The sequence below is a fragment of the Pseudophryne corroboree genome, chromosome 3 (genome assembly GCF_028390025.1).
Source record: "Pseudophryne corroboree isolate aPseCor3 chromosome 3, aPseCor3.hap2, whole genome shotgun sequence".
In the NCBI taxonomy this organism is placed as follows: domain Eukaryota; kingdom Metazoa; phylum Chordata; class Amphibia; order Anura; family Myobatrachidae; genus Pseudophryne; species Pseudophryne corroboree.
In genome coordinates this window covers 412220941-412241422 of record NC_086446.1, presented here as the reverse complement: position 1 = coordinate 412241422, position 20482 = coordinate 412220941, and the positions used below count along the sequence as shown (strand labels likewise).

General features: G+C 44.7%; 1 protein-coding gene across 2 annotated transcripts in view; it reads left to right on the top strand.

Moving 5' to 3' along the window:
• The window catches only part of LOC135057843 (interleukin-17D-like), a 36551-nt gene extending 16537 nt beyond the window's left edge, over positions 1 to 20014 (top strand). For both annotated transcript variants that reach the window (XM_063963582.1, XM_063963581.1), the window contains exons 2-3: positions 7505 to 7746; positions 18683 to 20014. In XM_063963582.1, coding sequence (XP_063819652.1) covers positions 7505 to 7746; positions 18683 to 18899 — 459 coding nt within the window. In that variant the 3' untranslated portion in view covers positions 18900 to 20014. The remainder of the gene's footprint in view (positions 1 to 7504; positions 7747 to 18682) is intronic.
• Positions 20015 to 20482: the final 468 nt, after the last annotated feature.

The following is a 20482-nucleotide window of genomic DNA, read 5'->3' as shown; positions in this document are numbered from 1 at the left end:
TGGCAGCAGCTTCAGCACGAGGTGGAAGTGGATCTTGATCTTTCCCTAATTTTGGAACCTCAACTTTTTTGTTCTCCATATTTTATAGGCAGAACTAAAAGGCACCTCAGGTAAACAATGGAGATGGATGGATTGGATACTAGTATACAATTATGGACGGACTGCCACGGTTAGGTGGTATAAAAAAACCACGGTTAGGTGGTATATATTATAATAATAATACAATTATGGATGGACGGACTGCCTGCCGACTGCCGACACAGAGGTAGCCACAGCCGTGAACTACCGCACTGTACACTGGTTGATAAAGAGATAGTAGTATACTCGTAACAACTAGTATGACACTATGACGACGGTATAAAGAAAGAAAAAAAAATACCACAGTTAGGTGGTATATATTATAATAATAATACAATTATGGATGGACGGACTGCCTGCCGACTGCCGACACAGAGGTAGCCACAGCCGTGAACTACCGCACTGTACACTGGTTGATAAAGAGATAGTAGTATACTCGTAACAACTAGTATGACACTATGACGACGGTATAAAGAATGAAAAAAAAACCACGGTTAGGTGGTATATATTATAATAATAATACAATTATGGATGGACGGACTGCCTGCCGAGTGCCGACACAGAGGTAGCCACAGCCGTGAACTACCGCACTGTACACTGGTTGATAAAGAGATAGTAGTATACTCGTAACAACTAGTATGACACTATGACGACGGTATAAAGAAAGAAAAAAAAATACCACGGTTAGGTGGTATATATTATAATAATAATACAATTATGGATGGACGGACTGCCTGCCGACTGCCGACACAGAGGTAGCCACAGCCGTGAACTACCGCACTGTACACTGGTTGATAAAGAGATAGTAGTATACTCGTAACAACTAGTATGACACTATGACGACGGTATAAAGAAAGAAAAAAAAATACCACAGTTAGGTGGTATATATTATAATAATAATACAATTATGGATGGACGGACTGCCTGCCGACTGCCGACACAGAGGTAGCCACAGCCGTGAACTACCGCACTGTACACTGGTTGATAAAGAGATAGTAGTATACTCGTAACAACTAGTATGACACTATGACGACGGTATAAAGAATGAAAAAAAAAACCACGGTTAGGTGGTATATATTATAATAATAATACAATTATGGATGGACGGACTGCCTGCCGAGTGCCGACACAGAGGTAGCCACAGCCGTGAACTACCGCACTGTACACTGGTTGATAAAGAGATAGTAGTATACTCGTAACAACTAGTATGACACTATGACGACGGTATAAAGAAAGAAAAAAAAATACCACAGTTAGGTGGTATATATTATAATAATAATACAATTATGGATGGACGGACTGCCTGCCGACTGCCGACACAGAGGTAGCCACAGCCGTGAACTACCGCACTGTACACTGGTTGATAAAGAGATAGTAGTATACTCGTAACAACTAGTATGACACTATGACGACGGTATAAAGAAAGAAAAAAAAATACCACAGTTAGGTGGTATATATTATAATAATAATACAATTATGGATGGACGGACTGCCTGCCGAGTGCCGACACAGAGGTAGCCACAGCCGTGAACTACCGCACTGTACACTGGTTGATAAAGAGATAGTAGTATACTCGTAACAACTAGTATGACACTATGACGACGGTATAAAGAATGAAAAAAAAACCACGGTTAGGTGGTATATATTATAATAATAATACAATTATGGATGGACGGACTGCCTGCCGACTGCCGACACAGAGGTAGCCACAGCCGTGAACTACCGCACTGTACACTGGTTGATAAAGAGATAGTAGTATACTCGTAACAACTAGTATGACACTATGACGACGGTATAAAGAATGAAAAAAAAACCACGGTTAGGTGGTATATATTATAATAATAATACAATTATGGATGGACGGACTGCCTGCCGACTGCCGACACAGAGGTAGCCACAGCCGTGAACTACCGCACTGTACACTGGTTGATAAAGAGATAGTAGTATACTCGTAACAACTAGTATGACACTATGACGACGGTATAAAGAATGAAAAAAAAACCACGGTTAGGTGGTATATATTATAATAATAATACAATTATGGATGGACGGACTGCCTGCCGACTGCCGACACAGAGGTAGCCACAGCCGTGAACTACCGCACTGTACACTGGTTGATAAAGAGATAGTAGTATACTCGTAACAACTAGTATGACACTATGACGACGGTATAAAGAATGAAAAAAAAACCACGGTTAGGTGGTATATATTATAATAATAATACAATTATGGATGGACGGACTGCCTGCCGAGTGCCGACACAGAGGTAGCCACAGCCGTGAACTACCGCACTGTACACTGGTTGATAAAGAGATAGTAGTATACTCGTAACAACTAGTATGACACTATGACGACGGTATAAAGAAAGAAAAAAAAATACCACGGTTAGGTGGTATATATTATAATAATAATACAATTATGGATGGACGGACTGCCTGCCGACTGCCGACACAGAGGTAGCCACAGCCGTGAACTACCGCACTGTACACTGGTTGATAAAGAGATAGTAGTATACTCGTAACAACTAGTATGACACTATGACGACGGTATAAAGAAAGAAAAAAAAATACCACAGTTAGGTGGTATATATTATAATAATAATACAATTATGGATGGACGGACTGCCTGCCGACTGCCGACACAGAGGTAGCCACAGCCGTGAACTACCGCACTGTACACTGGTTGATAAAGAGATAGTAGTATACTCGTAACAACTAGTATGACACTATGACGACGGTATAAAGAATGAAAAAAAAATACCACAGTTAGGTGGTATATATTATAATAATAATACAATTATGGATGGACGGACTGCCTGCCGAGTGCCGACACAGAGGTAGCCACAGCCGTGAACTACCGCACTGTACACTGGTTGATAAAGAGATAGTAGTATACTCGTAACAACTAGTATGACACTATGACGACGGTATAAAGAAAGAAAAAAAAATACCACAGTTAGGTGGTATATATTATAATAATAATACAATTATGGATGGACGGACTGCCTGCCGACTGCCGACACAGAGGTAGCCACAGCCGTGAACTACCGCACTGTACACTGGTTGATAAAGAGATAGTAGTATACTCGTAACAACTAGTATGACACTATGACGACGGTATAAAGAAAGAAAAAAAAATACCACAGTTAGGTGGTATATATTATAATAATAATACAATTATGGATGGACGGACTGCCTGCCGAGTGCCGACACAGAGGTAGCCACAGCCGTGAACTACCGCACTGTACACTGGTTGATAAAGAGATAGTAGTATACTCGTAACAACTAGTATGACACTATGACGACGGTATAAAGAATGAAAAAAAAACCACGGTTAGGTGGTATATATTATAATAATAATACAATTATGGATGGACGGACTGCCTGCCGACTGCCGACACAGAGGTAGCCACAGCCGTGAACTACCGCACTGTACACTGGTTGATAAAGAGATAGTAGTATACTCGTAACAACTTGTATGACACTATGACGACGGTATAAAGAATGAAAAAAAAACCACGGTTAGGTGGTATATATTATAATAATAATACAATTATGGATGGACGGACTGCCTGCCGACTGCCGACACAGAGGTAGCCACAGCCGTGAACTACCGCACTGTACACTGGTTGATAAAGAGATAGTAGTATACTCGTAACAACTAGTATGACACTATGACGGTATAAAGAATGAAAAAAAAACCACGGTTAGGTGGTATATATTATAATAATAATACAATTATGGATGGACGGACTGCCTGCCGACTGCCGACACAGAGGTAGCCACAGCCGTGAACTACCGCACTGTACACTGGTTGATAAAGAGATAGTAGTATACTCGTAACAACTAGTATGACACTATGACGACGGTATAAAGAAAGAAAAAAAAATACCACGGTTAGGTGGTATATATTGTAATACAATTATGGATGGACGGACTGCCTGCCGAGTTCCGACTGCCGACACAGAGGTAGCCACAGCCGTGAACTACCGCACTGTACTGTGTCTGCTGCTAATATAGACTGGTTGATAAAGAGATAGTATACAATACATACAACAATATACTACTATACTGGTGGTCAGGCACTGGTCACCACTAGTCACACTGGCAGTGGCACTCCTGCAGCAAAAGTGTGCACTGTTTAATTTTAAATTAATATAATATTATGTACTCCTGGGGGCTCCTGCTATAACAACCTGCAGTGCTCCCCAGTCTCCCCCACAATTATTATAAGCTTTGCCTTTTATACATTGATGTGCAGCACACTGGGCTGAGCTGAGTGCACACAGACTGAGTCACACTGTGTGACTGGCTGCTGCTGTGTATCGTTTTTTTTCAGGCAGAGAACGGATATAGCAGAGAACGGATATATTATATTAAAATAAATAAAAGTTAACTAACAACAACTGCACTGGTCACTGTGGTAAACTCTGTCTGACTCTGCACAATCTCTCTCTCTCTTCTAATCTAATTTCTAATGGAGAGGACGCCAGCCACGTCCTCTCCCTATCAATCTCAATGCACGTGTGAAAATGGCGGCGACGCGCGGCTCCTTATATAGAATCCGAGTCTCGCGAGAATCCGACAGCGTCATGATGACGTTCGGGCGCGCTCGGGTTAACCGAGCAAGGCGGGAGGATCCGAGTCTGCTCGGACCCGTAAAAAAAACATGAAGTTCGTGCGGGTTCGGTTTCAGAGAAACCGAACCCGCTCATCTCTAGTGATAACTTGTAATTTGTTATGTTTGCTATGATTAAGGAAGATTTAAGGATAATCACTTTTCGATATTTATTAAACAACTTAATAAGTATAATTGTAGGCTTCCGGGAATAAAGTTACTGTGTACAGTAGCTCAAGGGTCGGCAACCTATGGCACTTCAACTGCTGTAGAACTACACATCCCAGCATGCCCTTTAAAAGTTTAAGCAAGCTCTATCACAGAGGTTCTCAAACTCGGTCCTCAGGATCCCACACAATGCACATTTTGCAGGTCTCCTCACTGAATCACAAGTGAAATAATTAGTTCTACCTATGAATCTTTTAAAATGTGTCAGTGAGTAATGACTCCACCTGTGCACCTGCTGGGTGACCTGGAAAATATGACCTGTATGAACAAGAGTGTGAGAACCACTGCTCTAACAGCAAGACTCTGGCAAGCTGGTTCCACAGCAGCTGGAGAGCCACAGTTTGCCTACCGCTAGTGTAGCTCATGTAAAAGGGATTGGATTAAATGAATTAATAGGGAATAGTATCAAAGATAGAATGTATGATTAATAAGATGCAGGATGATGTCAAAAATAACTGATTGACAACAATGTTCCTAGATATCCCAGAATATAGACAGCAGCCCTCTATGTGTTATTGTACAGTACCACAGCACCTGAAGGAAAAGAAAAATGATAGCTAGAATATGATTGGCTGCTATGAGCAACTCCACAACTTGTCTGTATTAAACCTAGCTTTAGTAAATCTACCCCCATAGCGGTCAGGCTATCTGGCTTCAGCACAAGTAGTTCTATGAAAAACACTAAAACAGATGCTGTATTGCTATCCTTTTTTATCTGCTGAAGTCAGAGCCGGCCCTAACCAATATGATGCCCTAGGCAAGATTTTGGCTGGTGCCCCCTAGCACCACCGCTGGTACCGCCTCTGACCTTGCACCTCTTTCCCAGCACCATCACCCCTCACCCATAGAAGTCCTTATTTTGGTGTTTGTACCCCCCATATTTTAAATACCAACAGTTCGCACATTTGGCGCACAGCCCAAAAAGGGGTGTGTTTTTTGCTGACAAGGGGCATGGCCACACAATAGTAACCCCAATTCCAATTATGCCACACAGTACTGCAACTTTATTCACATTTGATCATGCGATAGTGTCCATAATTCATATTACATCCCACAGTAGTATCACTTTACCTTATAAACATTACTCCTCACAGTAGAGCCCCTTATTCACATTACATCACACTGAATTGCTCCTTATTCACATTATAACACACCCTATTGCTCCTTATTCATATTAGACGACACAGTAGTGCCCTTTCTATACGCAACGCCACATAGTAGAGCACCTTATACACATAATGCCACACATTAGTAATGCATTTATACACATAATTCCACACAGTAATGCCCCTTACACATATGAGACACATTATTAATGTCCTTATAAACATAATGTGCCTTACACATTATGACAACCTTTATTAATGCCCTTTTACACATAATGTCCCTTACACATATGCCACACATTATTAATGCCCTTATACACATAATGACACACATAGTGCCCCCTACAGATTTGCTGCACATTATTAGTGCCCCTACACGCATAATGACACACATACAGTAGTACCCTGTTACACATATGCCGCATATTATTAATGCCCTTATACACATAATGACACACATAGTGCCCCTTACACATATGTTGCACATTATTAATGCATTTTTACATCACACACATAATGCTCCTTACACATATTCCGAACACTACTGCACAACCAACCCACTCACATGCACACAGCACTCACACTGCCACTAACACTGTGACCTCTGCCTCTGCTTGGATACAGATGTGTCCTCATAAATCTTGTCTCAATGCTGTAATGCCGGACACCTTTTTTTTTATGAAAATGCATCTTATTTGCATTGCTATGTGGCTAGGATGCACAACCAGCTTCTGCTGATTAAAATGATATGCAGCATGCCTATATACTGTATGAGACTGTGGCTGTATCTGCATGTGATATGCTACACACAGAATATAGGCATGCTGCATATCATTTTAATCAGCAGAAGCTGCTGATGCCCCTAGGCATATCAAATGCCCTAGGCAATTGCCTAATTTGCCTATGCCTCTGGCCGGCTCTGGCTGAAGTCATTCCTTTATGTAATCCATTTAGCTATATCTAACTGCAAATTCCTCACCTCTTTTTGGCTACAGAGATAAGCTTGTATGTTCCATTTTCAGGGCAGCTGGGCGGAGCCATTACAGAAACATTGGGAGATGCAGCGCAATAAAATGCAGTCAATCAAGCAGATGGGCAGGGAAGTGTATTTAAGGAGACAAGTTGGACATTATGGCAAACAGAATTAGCCCAATAGAGTATTAAGGGAGGGATCATTGTCTCTGCACTATGACCAAGCCTAACTCATAACCTGCAGCTGTTCAACCGCGAAACCTGTCCCAGATACAAGTACTAATACAAAAGTAGTGAGCAAAACATTATTTGCACTCATAGTTATTATGTAAAGTATTGCTGTCATTTAGTGTCGCTTAATATCTGAAAGTAAAAGAAGAAAATATATTTCAATGCAACAACTCTTTATATAAGTAATCTCCAATTTAGTGGGATGCAAGCAGAACTTTTGCCATGTAAAATTTCCATGACTTGACATGTGTTGTCTCATGATGTTTATGCAGATGAAGCTGTTGCTCCCCTTCGTTCTGATCTTGTCATGTACACAGTGTCAAGGGAACCGAATGAAGTGCAAAGACCCCTCTGAGGAACATTTAAGGCAGAAACTTCTGCGCCATTACCCAGCTTATCCCTTTGACATCATGCAAGACAGCATCATTGACATGAAGAAGAAGAAGTGCCCTACCAGCATCAACGGCACCTCAGAGCTGAAGCAAGACAGGAGTATATCTCCATGGTCCTTCAGGTGAGAGCAATGTGCAGAGCACTCACGTACAGTATTTGAGGTATATCTAGATGTGGGTGATTCAATTGTTTATGTGTGCTTTTTTTTTTCTCCTTTACGCTTGTCAATTTTTACCTTTCCTAATATTACATGAGGTATATATTGGTTTATCTCGCCTAGACCCAGAATGACATTATTTTCCTTGTGTGAGAGAACACTCTTATGCTGAGATTTGTGTCCTCTTAATTTTGAAGCGAACACAAGGGCAAAAAAGAAGTCATTATATATGGCCTGACACAGAGATGGATGCAAATGCCGTTGCAGCTGCAATTCTGTAAGCAGCGTCTGTGTGAGAATATACAAGTGACACATCCGCCACGAGTTATATTGAGATAATGAGATTCCAACTAAAGGCGCCTGAGATCTGCCACTTGTGTACAAAGATGAAGACCTGGAAGCACAGCGGTCGATAATTAACCTGTTAAGTAACCCTATGTGATCTTCAGAAGGAAGACGCTGGAGCCATGTTTACTGCATATGGGATTGCAGTCATCAGCTGTGACATGCTCCCGAAACAGTTGTGACACTCCTGCCTTTAAATCAACACTCCCCCGTAACATACCACAAATGCTCTGTGACTGTCACTCACTTTGAGAAGAAATCCTCATTGCGACCGCCATCACAAGTCTGTCACGGGACATGCGCACTGTGACTTATATACATGCGCACTGTTTCTTATATACATGCGCACTGCGACTTATACACATGCGCACGGCGACTTATACACATGCGCACTGCGACTTATACACATGCGCACTGCGACTTATACACATGCGCACTGTGACATATACATGCGCACTGTGACTTATATACATGCGCACTGCGACTTATACACATGCGCACGGCGACTTATACACATGCGCACTGCGACTTATACACATGCGCACTGCAACTTACAGGTGAAACTCAGAAAATTAGAATATCGTGCAAAAGTTCATTTATTTTAGTAATTCAACTCAAAAGGTGAAACTAATATATTATATAGACTCATTACACGCAAAGTTAGATATTTCAAGCCTTTATATGTTATAATTTTGATGATTGTGCATTACAGCTTAAGAAAGCCCCAAATACAAAATCTCAGAAAATTAGAATATTAATATAAAATCAATAAAAGAAAGATTTTAAATACAGAAATATCAGCCCTCTGAAACGTATAATCATGCATATCTCAGTACTTGGTTTGGGCCCCTTTTGCATGAATTACTGCCTCAATATGGCGTGGCATGGACTCTATCAGCCTTTGGCACTGCTGAGGTGTTACCAGGATGCTTCAATAGCGGCCTTCAGCTCTTCTGCATTGTTCGGTGTCATGTCTCTCATCTTTCTCTTGGCAATGGATTCTCTATGGGTTTCAGGTCAGGCAAGTTTGCTGGCCAATCCAGCACAGTAATCCCACGGTCACTGAACCAGGTTTTGGTACTTTTGGCAGTGTGGGCAGGTGACAAGTCCTGCTGGAAGAAGTCAGCATCTCCATAAAGCTTGTCTGCTGAAGGAAGCATGAAGTGCTCTGCGTTGACTCTGGACTTAATAACGCACAGTGGACAAACACCAGCAGATGACATGGCTCCCCAAATCAACACAGACTATGGAAACTTCAAACTGGACTTCAAGCATCTTGGATTGTGTGCCTCTCCATTCTTCCTCCATACTCTGGGACCTTGGTTTCCAAATGAGATGCAAATTTGCTCTCATCAGAAAAGAGGACTTTGGACCACTGAGCAACAGACCAGTTCTTTTTTTCTTTAGCCCAGGTAACACGTTGTTTGTTGTTCAGGAGCGGCTTGACAAGAGGAATACGACATTTGAAGCTCATGTCCAGGATCCGTCTGTGTTTGTGGTGGCTCTTGATGCACTGACTTCAGCCTCAGTCCATTCCTTGTGAAGCTCCCCCAGACTTTTGAATGGCCTTTTCCTGACAATCCTCTAATGGCTGCGGTCATCCCTGCTGCTTGTGCACCTTTTTCTACCAAAACCTGGTTCAATAACCATGGGATTACTGTGTTAAAGCATCCTGGTCTTCCATAACACCTCAGCCATACCACATTCTGATAGAATGCTAATAGCATCTCTGGGCTGCAATCGCCTCGTGGGTGACGGGAAGGGGCATGCCAACGGTGTTAGAATGCCGTTGGTGTGGCACAGTCTGGACAACCGATGCGTGTCCTGACCATTGCGGGGGTAGGCCGCGGCGGCTGCGTGAGTGACATCACACTGTGCAATGCTTTTGCACCCTTGCGGGATGGGGGGAGGGGGGTAGGGCCGGAAATGCGGGGCGGACTAGCCAGCCCTGTGCTGGGTGTCTCCCCGCATGTCAGAGAAACTGATCGTAGATGTGCTAAATTTAGGGACGTGCTCCCTGCGTCTTATACACGTGCTCCCTGCGTCTTATACACGTGCTCCCTGCATCTTATACACATGCTCCCTGCGTCTTATACACGTGCTCCCTGTGACCTCCATCACAAGCCTGTACGGGACATGCGCACTGCGACTTATACACATGCGCCCTGCGTCTTATACACATGTGCCCTGCAACTTATATACACACGCCCTGCAACTTATTACCATGCACTCTGCAACTTATACACATGCACACTGCGACCTCCACAAGGGGGTGATTCAGACCTGATCGTAGATGTGCTAAATTTTGTACATCTATAATTAGTTTCTCTGACATGTGGGGGGACGCCCAGCACAGGGCTAGTCCGCCCTGCATGTCATGTCAGGCCCTGCCCAGCCCCCGGCACAGGTGCGAAAGCATTGCACGACGGTGATGCTTTCGCACCCACCAAGTAGTTCCCTACCTGCGCAGCCTAGCTGCACTGGCAGGCGGCTACCCGCCGCGTTCTGGGTCGCAGAGGCTACGTGTGATGTCACAACAGTGTGGACATGCCTGCATTGTCTGGACCGTGCTTCACCAATGGCGTTCTAATGCCATTGACACGCCCCCTCCTTCCCCGCGACTGCCTCTCCCTGTCAATCAGGCAGAGGCAATCACAGGAGTGAGATGCTTTCGTATCTCACTGGGCCTCACTGGGTGCACACGTGCAGTGCGCCCGCTGCACAAGCACACACCCCAAAGGGCATCAGACTACGATCGCTGCCGCTGCAGCGATCGGGTCTGAATTAGGCCCTATCACGGCACATGCGCACTGCGACTTTTACACATGGGCACTGCGACTTATACATATGCACACTGCGACTTAGATGCATGCACATTGGCAAAAAAATCACTGTACTGCATACAAAGTTGACATAACTTTCATCTCTGAATCAACCCCAATGTCTGTTTTGCATATTTATAAAAATAAAAAAAAGCTTAACATATTATTATAGTGTATACATGTCAAAAATACACTGAGATTATCCCAGCAAATAGCAATAAACAGACAAATAAAGTGGTATAGGGTGGAGATAGAAGAACAGATCTAGTAATATGGCAAAAAAGGTTACATTTGGGTAACAATAGAAGAGATACAATTTTAAAAGAAAAATTCCAACCAGAATAGTATTTAAATAAATAACTAAATATGCTGTACCCCCTTACCCAATGTCTAAAGCCAAAATATCCCTGCCACTGGATTCTACCGATATATTGGTGCGTCGCTGTGTGTCTACGGCGGTACATGCTGCGGCGGCCGGCGGTGATTGACAGCTGAACTGGGCGGGCGTGTGTATACGCCCAACCAGTTCATGACATCAGTCCCCGACGGATCGGGCAGAGTGTATGCTCAACACACTGCCCGATCCTTCCATAGATATATCTGCCGATCAATTGATCTGCAGATATATCTTTCCAGTGTGTACCCACCTTTAGTCATTCCTGGACTTTCGTACCTTTTCCTGGACTGAGGATGGAGATAAAGTCCACAGAGATAAAGTACCAGTCAATCTGCTCCTAACTGACATGTCACAGGCTGGGTTTGAAAAATGACAGTTAGGATCTGGTTGGCTGGTACTTTATCTCCATTGATTTTATCTCCATCCAAGGCTTAGTAAATAGATCCCTTAGTGCAGAGGCGTAACTAGGGTAGGGCGAGTGGGGCACGTGCCCTGGGCGCCTTGGCAGGCCCAGGAGAGGGGGGCGCTGCTGGCGGCCAGGGCATCATGCCCCACTCGCCCCCGTCATGCCGAAATGTGAGGGGAGGAGAGCGTAGCGTCTCTCCCTCCCCTCACCGCCGCTGCCAGCACTAGCAGCACTGCCAGCAGCGCTGCGTGTGTCCGGTCTCCGGCGGCGTTAGCCAATCAGAGCTTGCGGACCGGCTCCTGATTGGCTGCCGGTCCGCGAGCTCTGATTGTGGCGCCGGTTCGCTAGCCACAGCCGCGGGAGACCTGGAGCGGTGAGGGGAAAGAGAGGCGCTGCGCTCTCCTCCCCAGTCACATATCAGAGGCGAGCCGGAGCCACAAACGGTGAGTGACCGGGGGGGAGGGGGGAGGGAGAGAGAGCACAGTGGGTCATGTAACTGGCACAGTGGGGCATGTATCAGGCGCAGTGGGGCATGTATCTGGCGCAGTGGGGCATGTATCTGGCACAGTGGGGCCAGGGCCGAAACTAGACTTGTCAGCACCCGGGGCAAGGAAGCACTTTGGCGCCCCCCCCCCCCCCGCATTACACAAAAAAATACCATGTTATCAAATATTTAGAAAGGGGATACCATTGAACAAAATTGCGCCTCATGTGCCCCAAATGTCCTAAGCATCTGTCACATAGCCCCTGTGTGTCCCCACACATTGCACCACATTACTGCACTACATGATTACACTAAGTGCCCTTTATATTGCACTACACTACGTACATGCCCCTATATGCTGCACTACATTACTACACTATCCCCTATACACTGCACTACATTACATGCTCCTATACACTACACTACGTACATGCCCCTATATGCTGCACTACATTACTACACTATCCCCTATATGCTGCACTACACTACTACACCATCCCCTATATGCTGCACTACATTACATGCTCCTATACACTGTACTACATACCCTATATGCTGTACTATATATTACTTCATTACACTACACTACACTACACTACATATACATTACCAACAATAACACTGCAGGCAGGTATCCCCATTTTACACAGTGCGGCAGGCAGATATTCCCATTTTACACAGCGCGGCAGGCATATATCCCCATTTTACACAGTACGCAGGCAGATGCCCCCATATTACACAGTACGCAGGCAGATGCCCCCATATTACACAGTACGCAGGCAGATGCCCAGATATTACACAGTACGCAGGCAGATGCCCCCATATTACACAGTATGCAGGCAGGTGCCCCCATATTACACAGAACGCAGGCAGGTGCCCCCATATTACACAGTACGCAGGCAGATGCCCCCATATTACACAGTACGCAGGCAGGTGCCCCCATATTACACAGTACGCAGGTGCCCTCATATTACACAGTACGCAGGCAGATGCCCCCATATTACACAGTACGCAGGCAGATGCCCCCATAATACACAGTACGCAGGCAGGTGCCCCCATATTACACAGTACGCAGGCAGATGCCCCCATATTACACAGTACGCAGGCAGGTGCCCCCATATTACACAGTACGCAGGCAGATGCCCCCATATTACACAGTACGCAGGCAGGTGCCCCCATATTACACAGTACGCAGGCAGGTGCCCCCATATTACACAGTACGCAGGCAGGTGCCCCCATAATACACAGTACGCAGGCAGGTGCCCCCATTTTACACAGTGCGGCAGGCAGGTATCCCCATAGGCAGGTGTCCCCATTTTACACAGTGCGGCAGCGGCAGGCAGGTTTCAAGTTGGGGGGAAGGAGGGGGGGAGAGAGAGAGTACTTACGTCTTCCCGCTCTTCGGTCCCGCCGCCTCACGTCCCTCGCGCCGGCCGCCTCCTCCTTCATGCTTATCGCCTCTCCCAGAGCGCTCCTGCTCGGGGGGCGGGGCTTCGCGGAATGACGCGTTTGCGTCGTGACGTCACGACGCAACGCGTCATTCCGCGGAACTCCGCCCCCCGAGCAGGAGAGCTCGGAAGAGGCGATAAGGAGTAGAAACGGCACTGCCGCCGGGTCTCTCTCAGCGCCCCTCTAAATCCTGCGCCTGGGTCACATGCCCCCCTAGCGCCCCCCTAGTTTCGGCCCTGGTGGGGCATGTAACTGGCACAGTGGGGCATGTATCTGGCACAGTGGGGCATGTATCTGGCACAGTGGGGCATGTATCTGGCACAGGGGGGCATGTATCTGGCACAGTGGGGCAGGGCCGTTTCTTGGGGCAGGCGAGCAGTGCAACCGCACTGGGCGCCCGCCGCGGCACTAACTGGCTCCCTGCTCCCCCCTCCTATTTCTCCCCTAGTTACCCGCTCAGGGGGTGGAGTTTCATGGAATGACGCGGTTGCATCGTTACGTCGCGACGCAACCCCGTCACTCAGCAAAACTCCCCCCCCCCCCTCGAGCAGAGTACAGAGGGGGATTCAAGTTAGGAAGAGGGAAAGGCCGGCGCGAGGAGCGACTGGTGAGGCGGGCCTAAGAGCGGTAATCGCCTCTGTAAGTATTCTCTCTCTCTCTCTCTCTCTCTCTCTCAATGTTTAAAATGGGGACACCTGCCGTAATGTGTGAAATGGGGACTCTTGCCTGCCATAGTGTGGGGATTTAATGTATCAAGGGCAGTGTGTGGCATAATATGGTGCAGGGGACATTACTGTGTGGGGCTTAATATGGTAGAATTTTTTTTTCCTGTGGCGGTCGTGATCTGTTGGAGCAGGGTCAAAAACTGGATTGTGAGGTAGTCTTTTCAGACGAGGCCACACCCATTTAGATGAGGCCACGCCCCCTTGCCGCGTGCGCGCGCAAGTGTTTTTTTTTTATCTAGGTGCATGTGTGGGGGGGAAATTTTTATGTCATGGGGGGGCGCATTTTTAGATCTCGCACTGGGAGCCAAATTGTCTAGAAACAGCCCTGCAGTGGGGCAATGTAACTGGCACTGTGGGGCAATGTATCTGGCACTGTGGGGCAATGTAACTGGCACTGTGGGGCATGTATTCGGCACTGTGGGACATTGTATCTGGCACTGTGGGGCAATGTAACTGGCACTGTGGGCCATTTTCAGTGGCCACACCCCTTCTGGAGCGTGGCCACACCCCTTCTGGTGTGTGGCCATGCCCATTTTTTCGCGCACATGCTTCTTTTGGTGGTTTTTTTTTTTGGGGGGGCGCCATTTTCCATCTTGCCCTGGGCTCCGAAAACCCTAGTTACACCTCTGCCTTAGTGCCTTATTTGCATGTTAGTGGCATATTAAGGGACTTCCAGTGACCTGGGCACTTACTACATAATAACGCTATTAGTAATTAAGTCGCAGATTAAGTATAACAATGCGTGGCGTGACGCATGGCGCAGCTCACAAGTATCAGCCTCTGTGTTTTTCCCTTTTACCCAGGCTACAGTCTGAGCTGCACACAGCAGCTGAATGCAGTGCAAGTGCCCTTGTCCAGAGTACTTGTGTATTGTCATTTTTTGGCATTAGTCATGCATATGTTGGGAAAAAGTGTGTGGCAGATGCATGGCACAGCTTTGTCACAATGTATGTGGTGCACCAAATGGGGCTATTTACCGTAACTTGAGGATAAGTGTAAGCAAGGGTTCTTATTGGGAACACTGAAAACATAACGCAGCCCGGGTTTCTCCTTTAGGTAATCCGAAAGGCGAATACTGTGCCCCTTTATTCAGCAATATTTCTTACTTCAGTTTTGTAGTAAAAATGTCCAGGAAACCATAGGTATTGATGAGATTCTATTTATCTGCATCATTTTCTTAGAAATAACAAGATGACATGTCAGATTAATCAGTCACCCTAAGTAAAAGAAATAAGAACCATCACTTCTACAAGTGAACTATGTTATTTATTTTTATTACCAAATTGGCATAACGCTTGTAAACGACTGAAATACATTACCAAGGAATGACTTCTGTTCATAATATTTGTATGACCATAGACTATACCAGAGCTGGCCTTAGGCATAGGCAAACTAGGCAATTGCCTAGGGCATTTGGTATGCTTAGGGGCACCAGCAGCTTCTGCTAATTAAAATGATATGCGGCATGCCTATATTCTGTGTGTGACTGCGGCTGAATCTGCATACAAAATGCTACGTTGCAGTGTAGTCCTGGAAATCACTGTAATGTAGCATTTCATATGCAGATATAGCCGCAGTCACACACAGAATATAGGCATGCTGCATATAATTTTAATCAGCAGAAGCTGCATGTGCATCCTAGTCACAAAGTAATGCAGATAAGATGCATTTTTTCATAAAGAAAAGGCGCCCGACATTAGCAGAGCTGCCAGCTGACTCATGCCAGGCATCTCCTGCATAACTAGCGGCGGTGCTAGGGGGCACCAGCCAAAATCTTGCCTAGGGCATCATATTGGTTAGGGCCGGCTCTGGACTATACACCAGTAGGCCACAAGTCACAGAAGTTATTATTAACATGGAGTGTAGCATAATGTGATTAATAGTAATGAAACCCAGTCTTGCCTATATTATGAATTCATTTACAATATTATTTATATAACAGATTAAAAACTGTGTGGTATTATATGTTATTGTTATGTTCCTTTTAGAAGTAACACTTATATCATTATTACCCGGCAGTCCATTATTCCCAAATTTGATGTTGTAAATGTGTTTCAGTAAGTGGTAGGTTCAGTATCTGTATACTATGCCTTTATAAAGGAATCATGTTGGCAGTTGGTTGAAAGGGGTGTAGTAGGGTATGCGGTCAGCCGGGCTCCCGCTGGCCAGCATACCGGCACCGGAATCCCGACCGCCGGCATACCGACGGCTGGGTGAGTGCGAATGAGCCCCTTGCGGGCTCGCTGCGCTCGCCATGCTGCGGGCACAGTGGCACACTACGCTCTCCACGCTATCTATTCTCCCTCCAGGGGGGTCGTGGACCCCCAAGAGGGAGAAAAGGTGTCAGTCTGCCGGCTGTTGGGATTCCGGCGCTGGTATACTGTGCGCCGGGATCCCGACAGCCGGCAAACTGAAGACCACTCGGATGAAAGGGGATGTAGTTATGTGACTGGAGGTGAGGAGACCCCCTACATCCCGCCGCCTGAGAATCCTGACAGTCGGCATGCCGACTAGCAGGGACTATTCCCACGACACCCATAGAGTGGGAATAGAACCTAGGGCGACCACAAGGGGCTTGTCCCCCCGCGCCAGCATTCCGCTGCCGGGATATCATCGGATGTATGTTGACCGCCGTTCACGCATGCCCAACCCCGTTGAAACAATTTCAAAGTTTGTGACTGAAGTGGTTACAATGAGTATAGGTCAGAGTAACGCTGAGTACACACTAGAACAATCCCGGACCAATACGTCGTTTTTGCCCAAATCGGAACGACATATCATTCGTACCGCTCAGTGTATACGCCTGATCTATGATCCTCTGAGATGTCTTCCAGTCAGCCACGCTGCTCGCCCATTCGGAACATATCACATGCGACCCAGTGCAGTGTAGTGAAGGACCGAACAGTGATCATTCTGTCCTTCATTACATCGTACTGATGTATACTGCGGATATGATAGGTCTGCCTGTTGGCTGGGTACACAGCTGGAATAAGACTGTAACAGAATCATGATAAGTGCATTGTTTAAAGTGAAACAAATATGAGAGTGAAAAGGTTAAGAATGATTCAGAATAATTTTCTGTACTCTCCCTCTTGCCACATATCTACATGGGAGAGTGCCGTGAGCTTGTAATATGAAAACGTACATGGAATGTATTGCAGCAATACTGTAATGTTAAAAGGTTTAAGACCAGAGAGAGATATCTGGGTGGTTTGGCTGTACAGAAACTGTTGCCAGATATACGAGGAAGTGGATGAGGAAAGGACTTGACAGATAAGAAGAACAGGCCACCTTCTCACATGGTCTTCATCAGGGATGGGGAACCTTCAGCCCTCCAGCTGTTGTTGAACTACACATACCAGCATGCCTTGCTACAGTTTTGCTTTTTGGCCATGCTAAAACTGTTGCAGGGCATGCTGGGATGTGTAGTTCAACAACAGATGGAGGGCCGAAGTTTCCCCATCCCTGGTCTAAACACATGGCTAGAATATATCTCTGTTTCCTAAAGGGCCCTAGAACGATAATGCCCGATTTCATCCAATTTCGGGCATTAGGGCTGATATATCGGGTGAAATCGAGCATTTTGGATGTGTTTCCGATCCGATACAGTGCGCGTTCCCGTGAGGGTCGGATCGGCTCCCCTAGATCGTTAGTGCTGCACTCGTGATATGTCGGTTCCCGCAGGCATGGCTGGGATCGCATACGATATATTGCATGCAAAATGTACCAAATTGTATGGAACCCCTCCCGGGAGCTTCAAGGTAAATTGCCTCCAACTTCAGCCTCAGACATATCGTTGTAGTGTATGGGGCCCTTTACAATGTGAGCTCCTGCAAGAGTGCTCCATAATTAAAGTGCTAACTAAAGTTGATCAGATTACATCATCAGCCTTATTGCAACTCAGTATGCCAGAAATGTGCTAAGCAAAACTGCCCAGATCCAGCCAATGAGCTAAAGCAAAATCAATGAACGCTTAAACACGTGCAAACTGAGGCTCTCAGTATTTCCTGGACTTTCCTACAGGACCGTTTTGTATACTGCACATACACTGTCAGGGTTATTACTAAATTGACAGACATGATTTCTTTTTGTTGGCAGTTTAAGAAATCTGTTATTATTTAATGAGCTTAATTCCTTGAAACACAGAAGCGGCAAAGGGTTGATAAATAGATCCTCCCCTATGAACACTCCTTCACAAACATACTAGAACATGTACAACCCATTTGTATATGACTGACCTGCTAACTCAAAATGTCTTATTTGTATTTTTAGAATCAATGAAGATGTGAACAGATACCCCCAGAAGATACCTGAAGCCTACTGTCTGTGCAGAGGCTGTGTTACCTCCAAAGAGAGCTCTATGGTCAGTGAACCATTCTACAAATTAGTCCCAGTTATGCACAAAACATCCAAATGCAAGAAAGGCAGATTTGTGTACAAGGTGCAGTACATAAAGATTGCCCATTTTTGCGTCTGCCGATTCCACTGAACAGTTTTTGAAAGGACCGGTTAACGTTAACAGCCCTTCCTAGTTCCACAACAGTTCTGCAGTGGAGATTCTGAGGTTAAGGCATTGGCTCTGTCTCACTGTAGTTATCATCATTGGTCATAATAATCTGTTAATTGTGAATATGGTGTCACATGTTTAATGGACTGTCTCACGTCACGTTTATTTACATTTTCTACCATGTTCCTTTAGTCAAAGTTTATTCTGGAGAGAAATCTTTATAGAACAATTTTTTTTGAACCGATAATGTAACCTATATTGGAGGAAACACTTAAAGGCTTAAAAAAAAAGCACATTAACGTTTCTCTTTAACATACTGCTTTCATTAAATATATAAGTGCCAAATAAACATTTACATTCCAATATAACATGGGACCTTGAAGATATTTAGTTTAGAAGTCAAATTAATGCCACCAATGAAGTAATAGTGTTTAGTTTGGTTGAAGAGCCTGGCCCACTGTTTCTCATAAATTCCATTTTGTTTTTCTGATTCTACATATATATTTGCATGATCCCATTACTAGGTGATACAACCAGGCTAGAGACAGCTTGGTAATGATGTAACAGATAGGCTATAGAGTTGCACAAACATGTATTGGGCATATATTAGTTACTACAGATATTAAAGAAATAGCATTTACATTAAACAAACTGGATGTTCTAAAATGGTTAACAAGCGCAACCATTAAATACAAAATGAAAGACTACTTTGATAATCCAGTTGTATCACTGTGTGGATATTCTTTCAGGACACAATTTGTGGAAAGTTTGTGTGTTTGATTTTATACATTGTGGTACCGGGTGAGATTTTTTTTTCCTGTGAAAATGGTCTCTTATCTATAGGAGACTTTGAAATTGGACACAGTTATTTGTACCTGAGTACCAGCTTATTGTATTCAGGTTCACGGAAGGACTTTTGGCACTATACCTCTCTTCTTTTGGCTGAAACGAAAAGAGGAGTATCGGACCATATGGATAATTGTCATGTTTGTTATGTCGATGCACAGTTTACTGCACTGCTGTATAAAGTTGAGTATGCCTTGTTTTTTATAATGTAGAATGTATATGTTTTAATAATAAAATGAAGAATTACTGGATGTCAGTGCAATAAATCAGCTAAGTCTATCCGTGATACACTTCTGTAACTGGTTCTGCATACTTTTTCCATTTCTAATGTTTTCCGTATAGCCTCACTGTATGGAATAATTTTACTTTAGTGGGTGTGATTTTAGATTTTTAGAAACAATAAATAATTCTACAGCAACAGGGTGGTATATAACAGAAGCTGACGTGTATTGTACATTCATTGGAAAAATAGATTGTTATATATACATCAAACTATTAAAGGCTTGTGCTTCTGGTAACATGGCACGTGATGTCTTCAATTATAAGCTGCGTCTAGACTAGTAGCTACAACAATATATCTACCTCTGCTTGCCATATGTTAACAATAGGGGAGTAAGCCACACAGACTATTGGGAAATTTGGATACGTACTGTACTTAAGAAAAATTATAATAGTGTTCTGTGTGTCAGTGTCACCCTGTTTATGATGAAATAGTTATA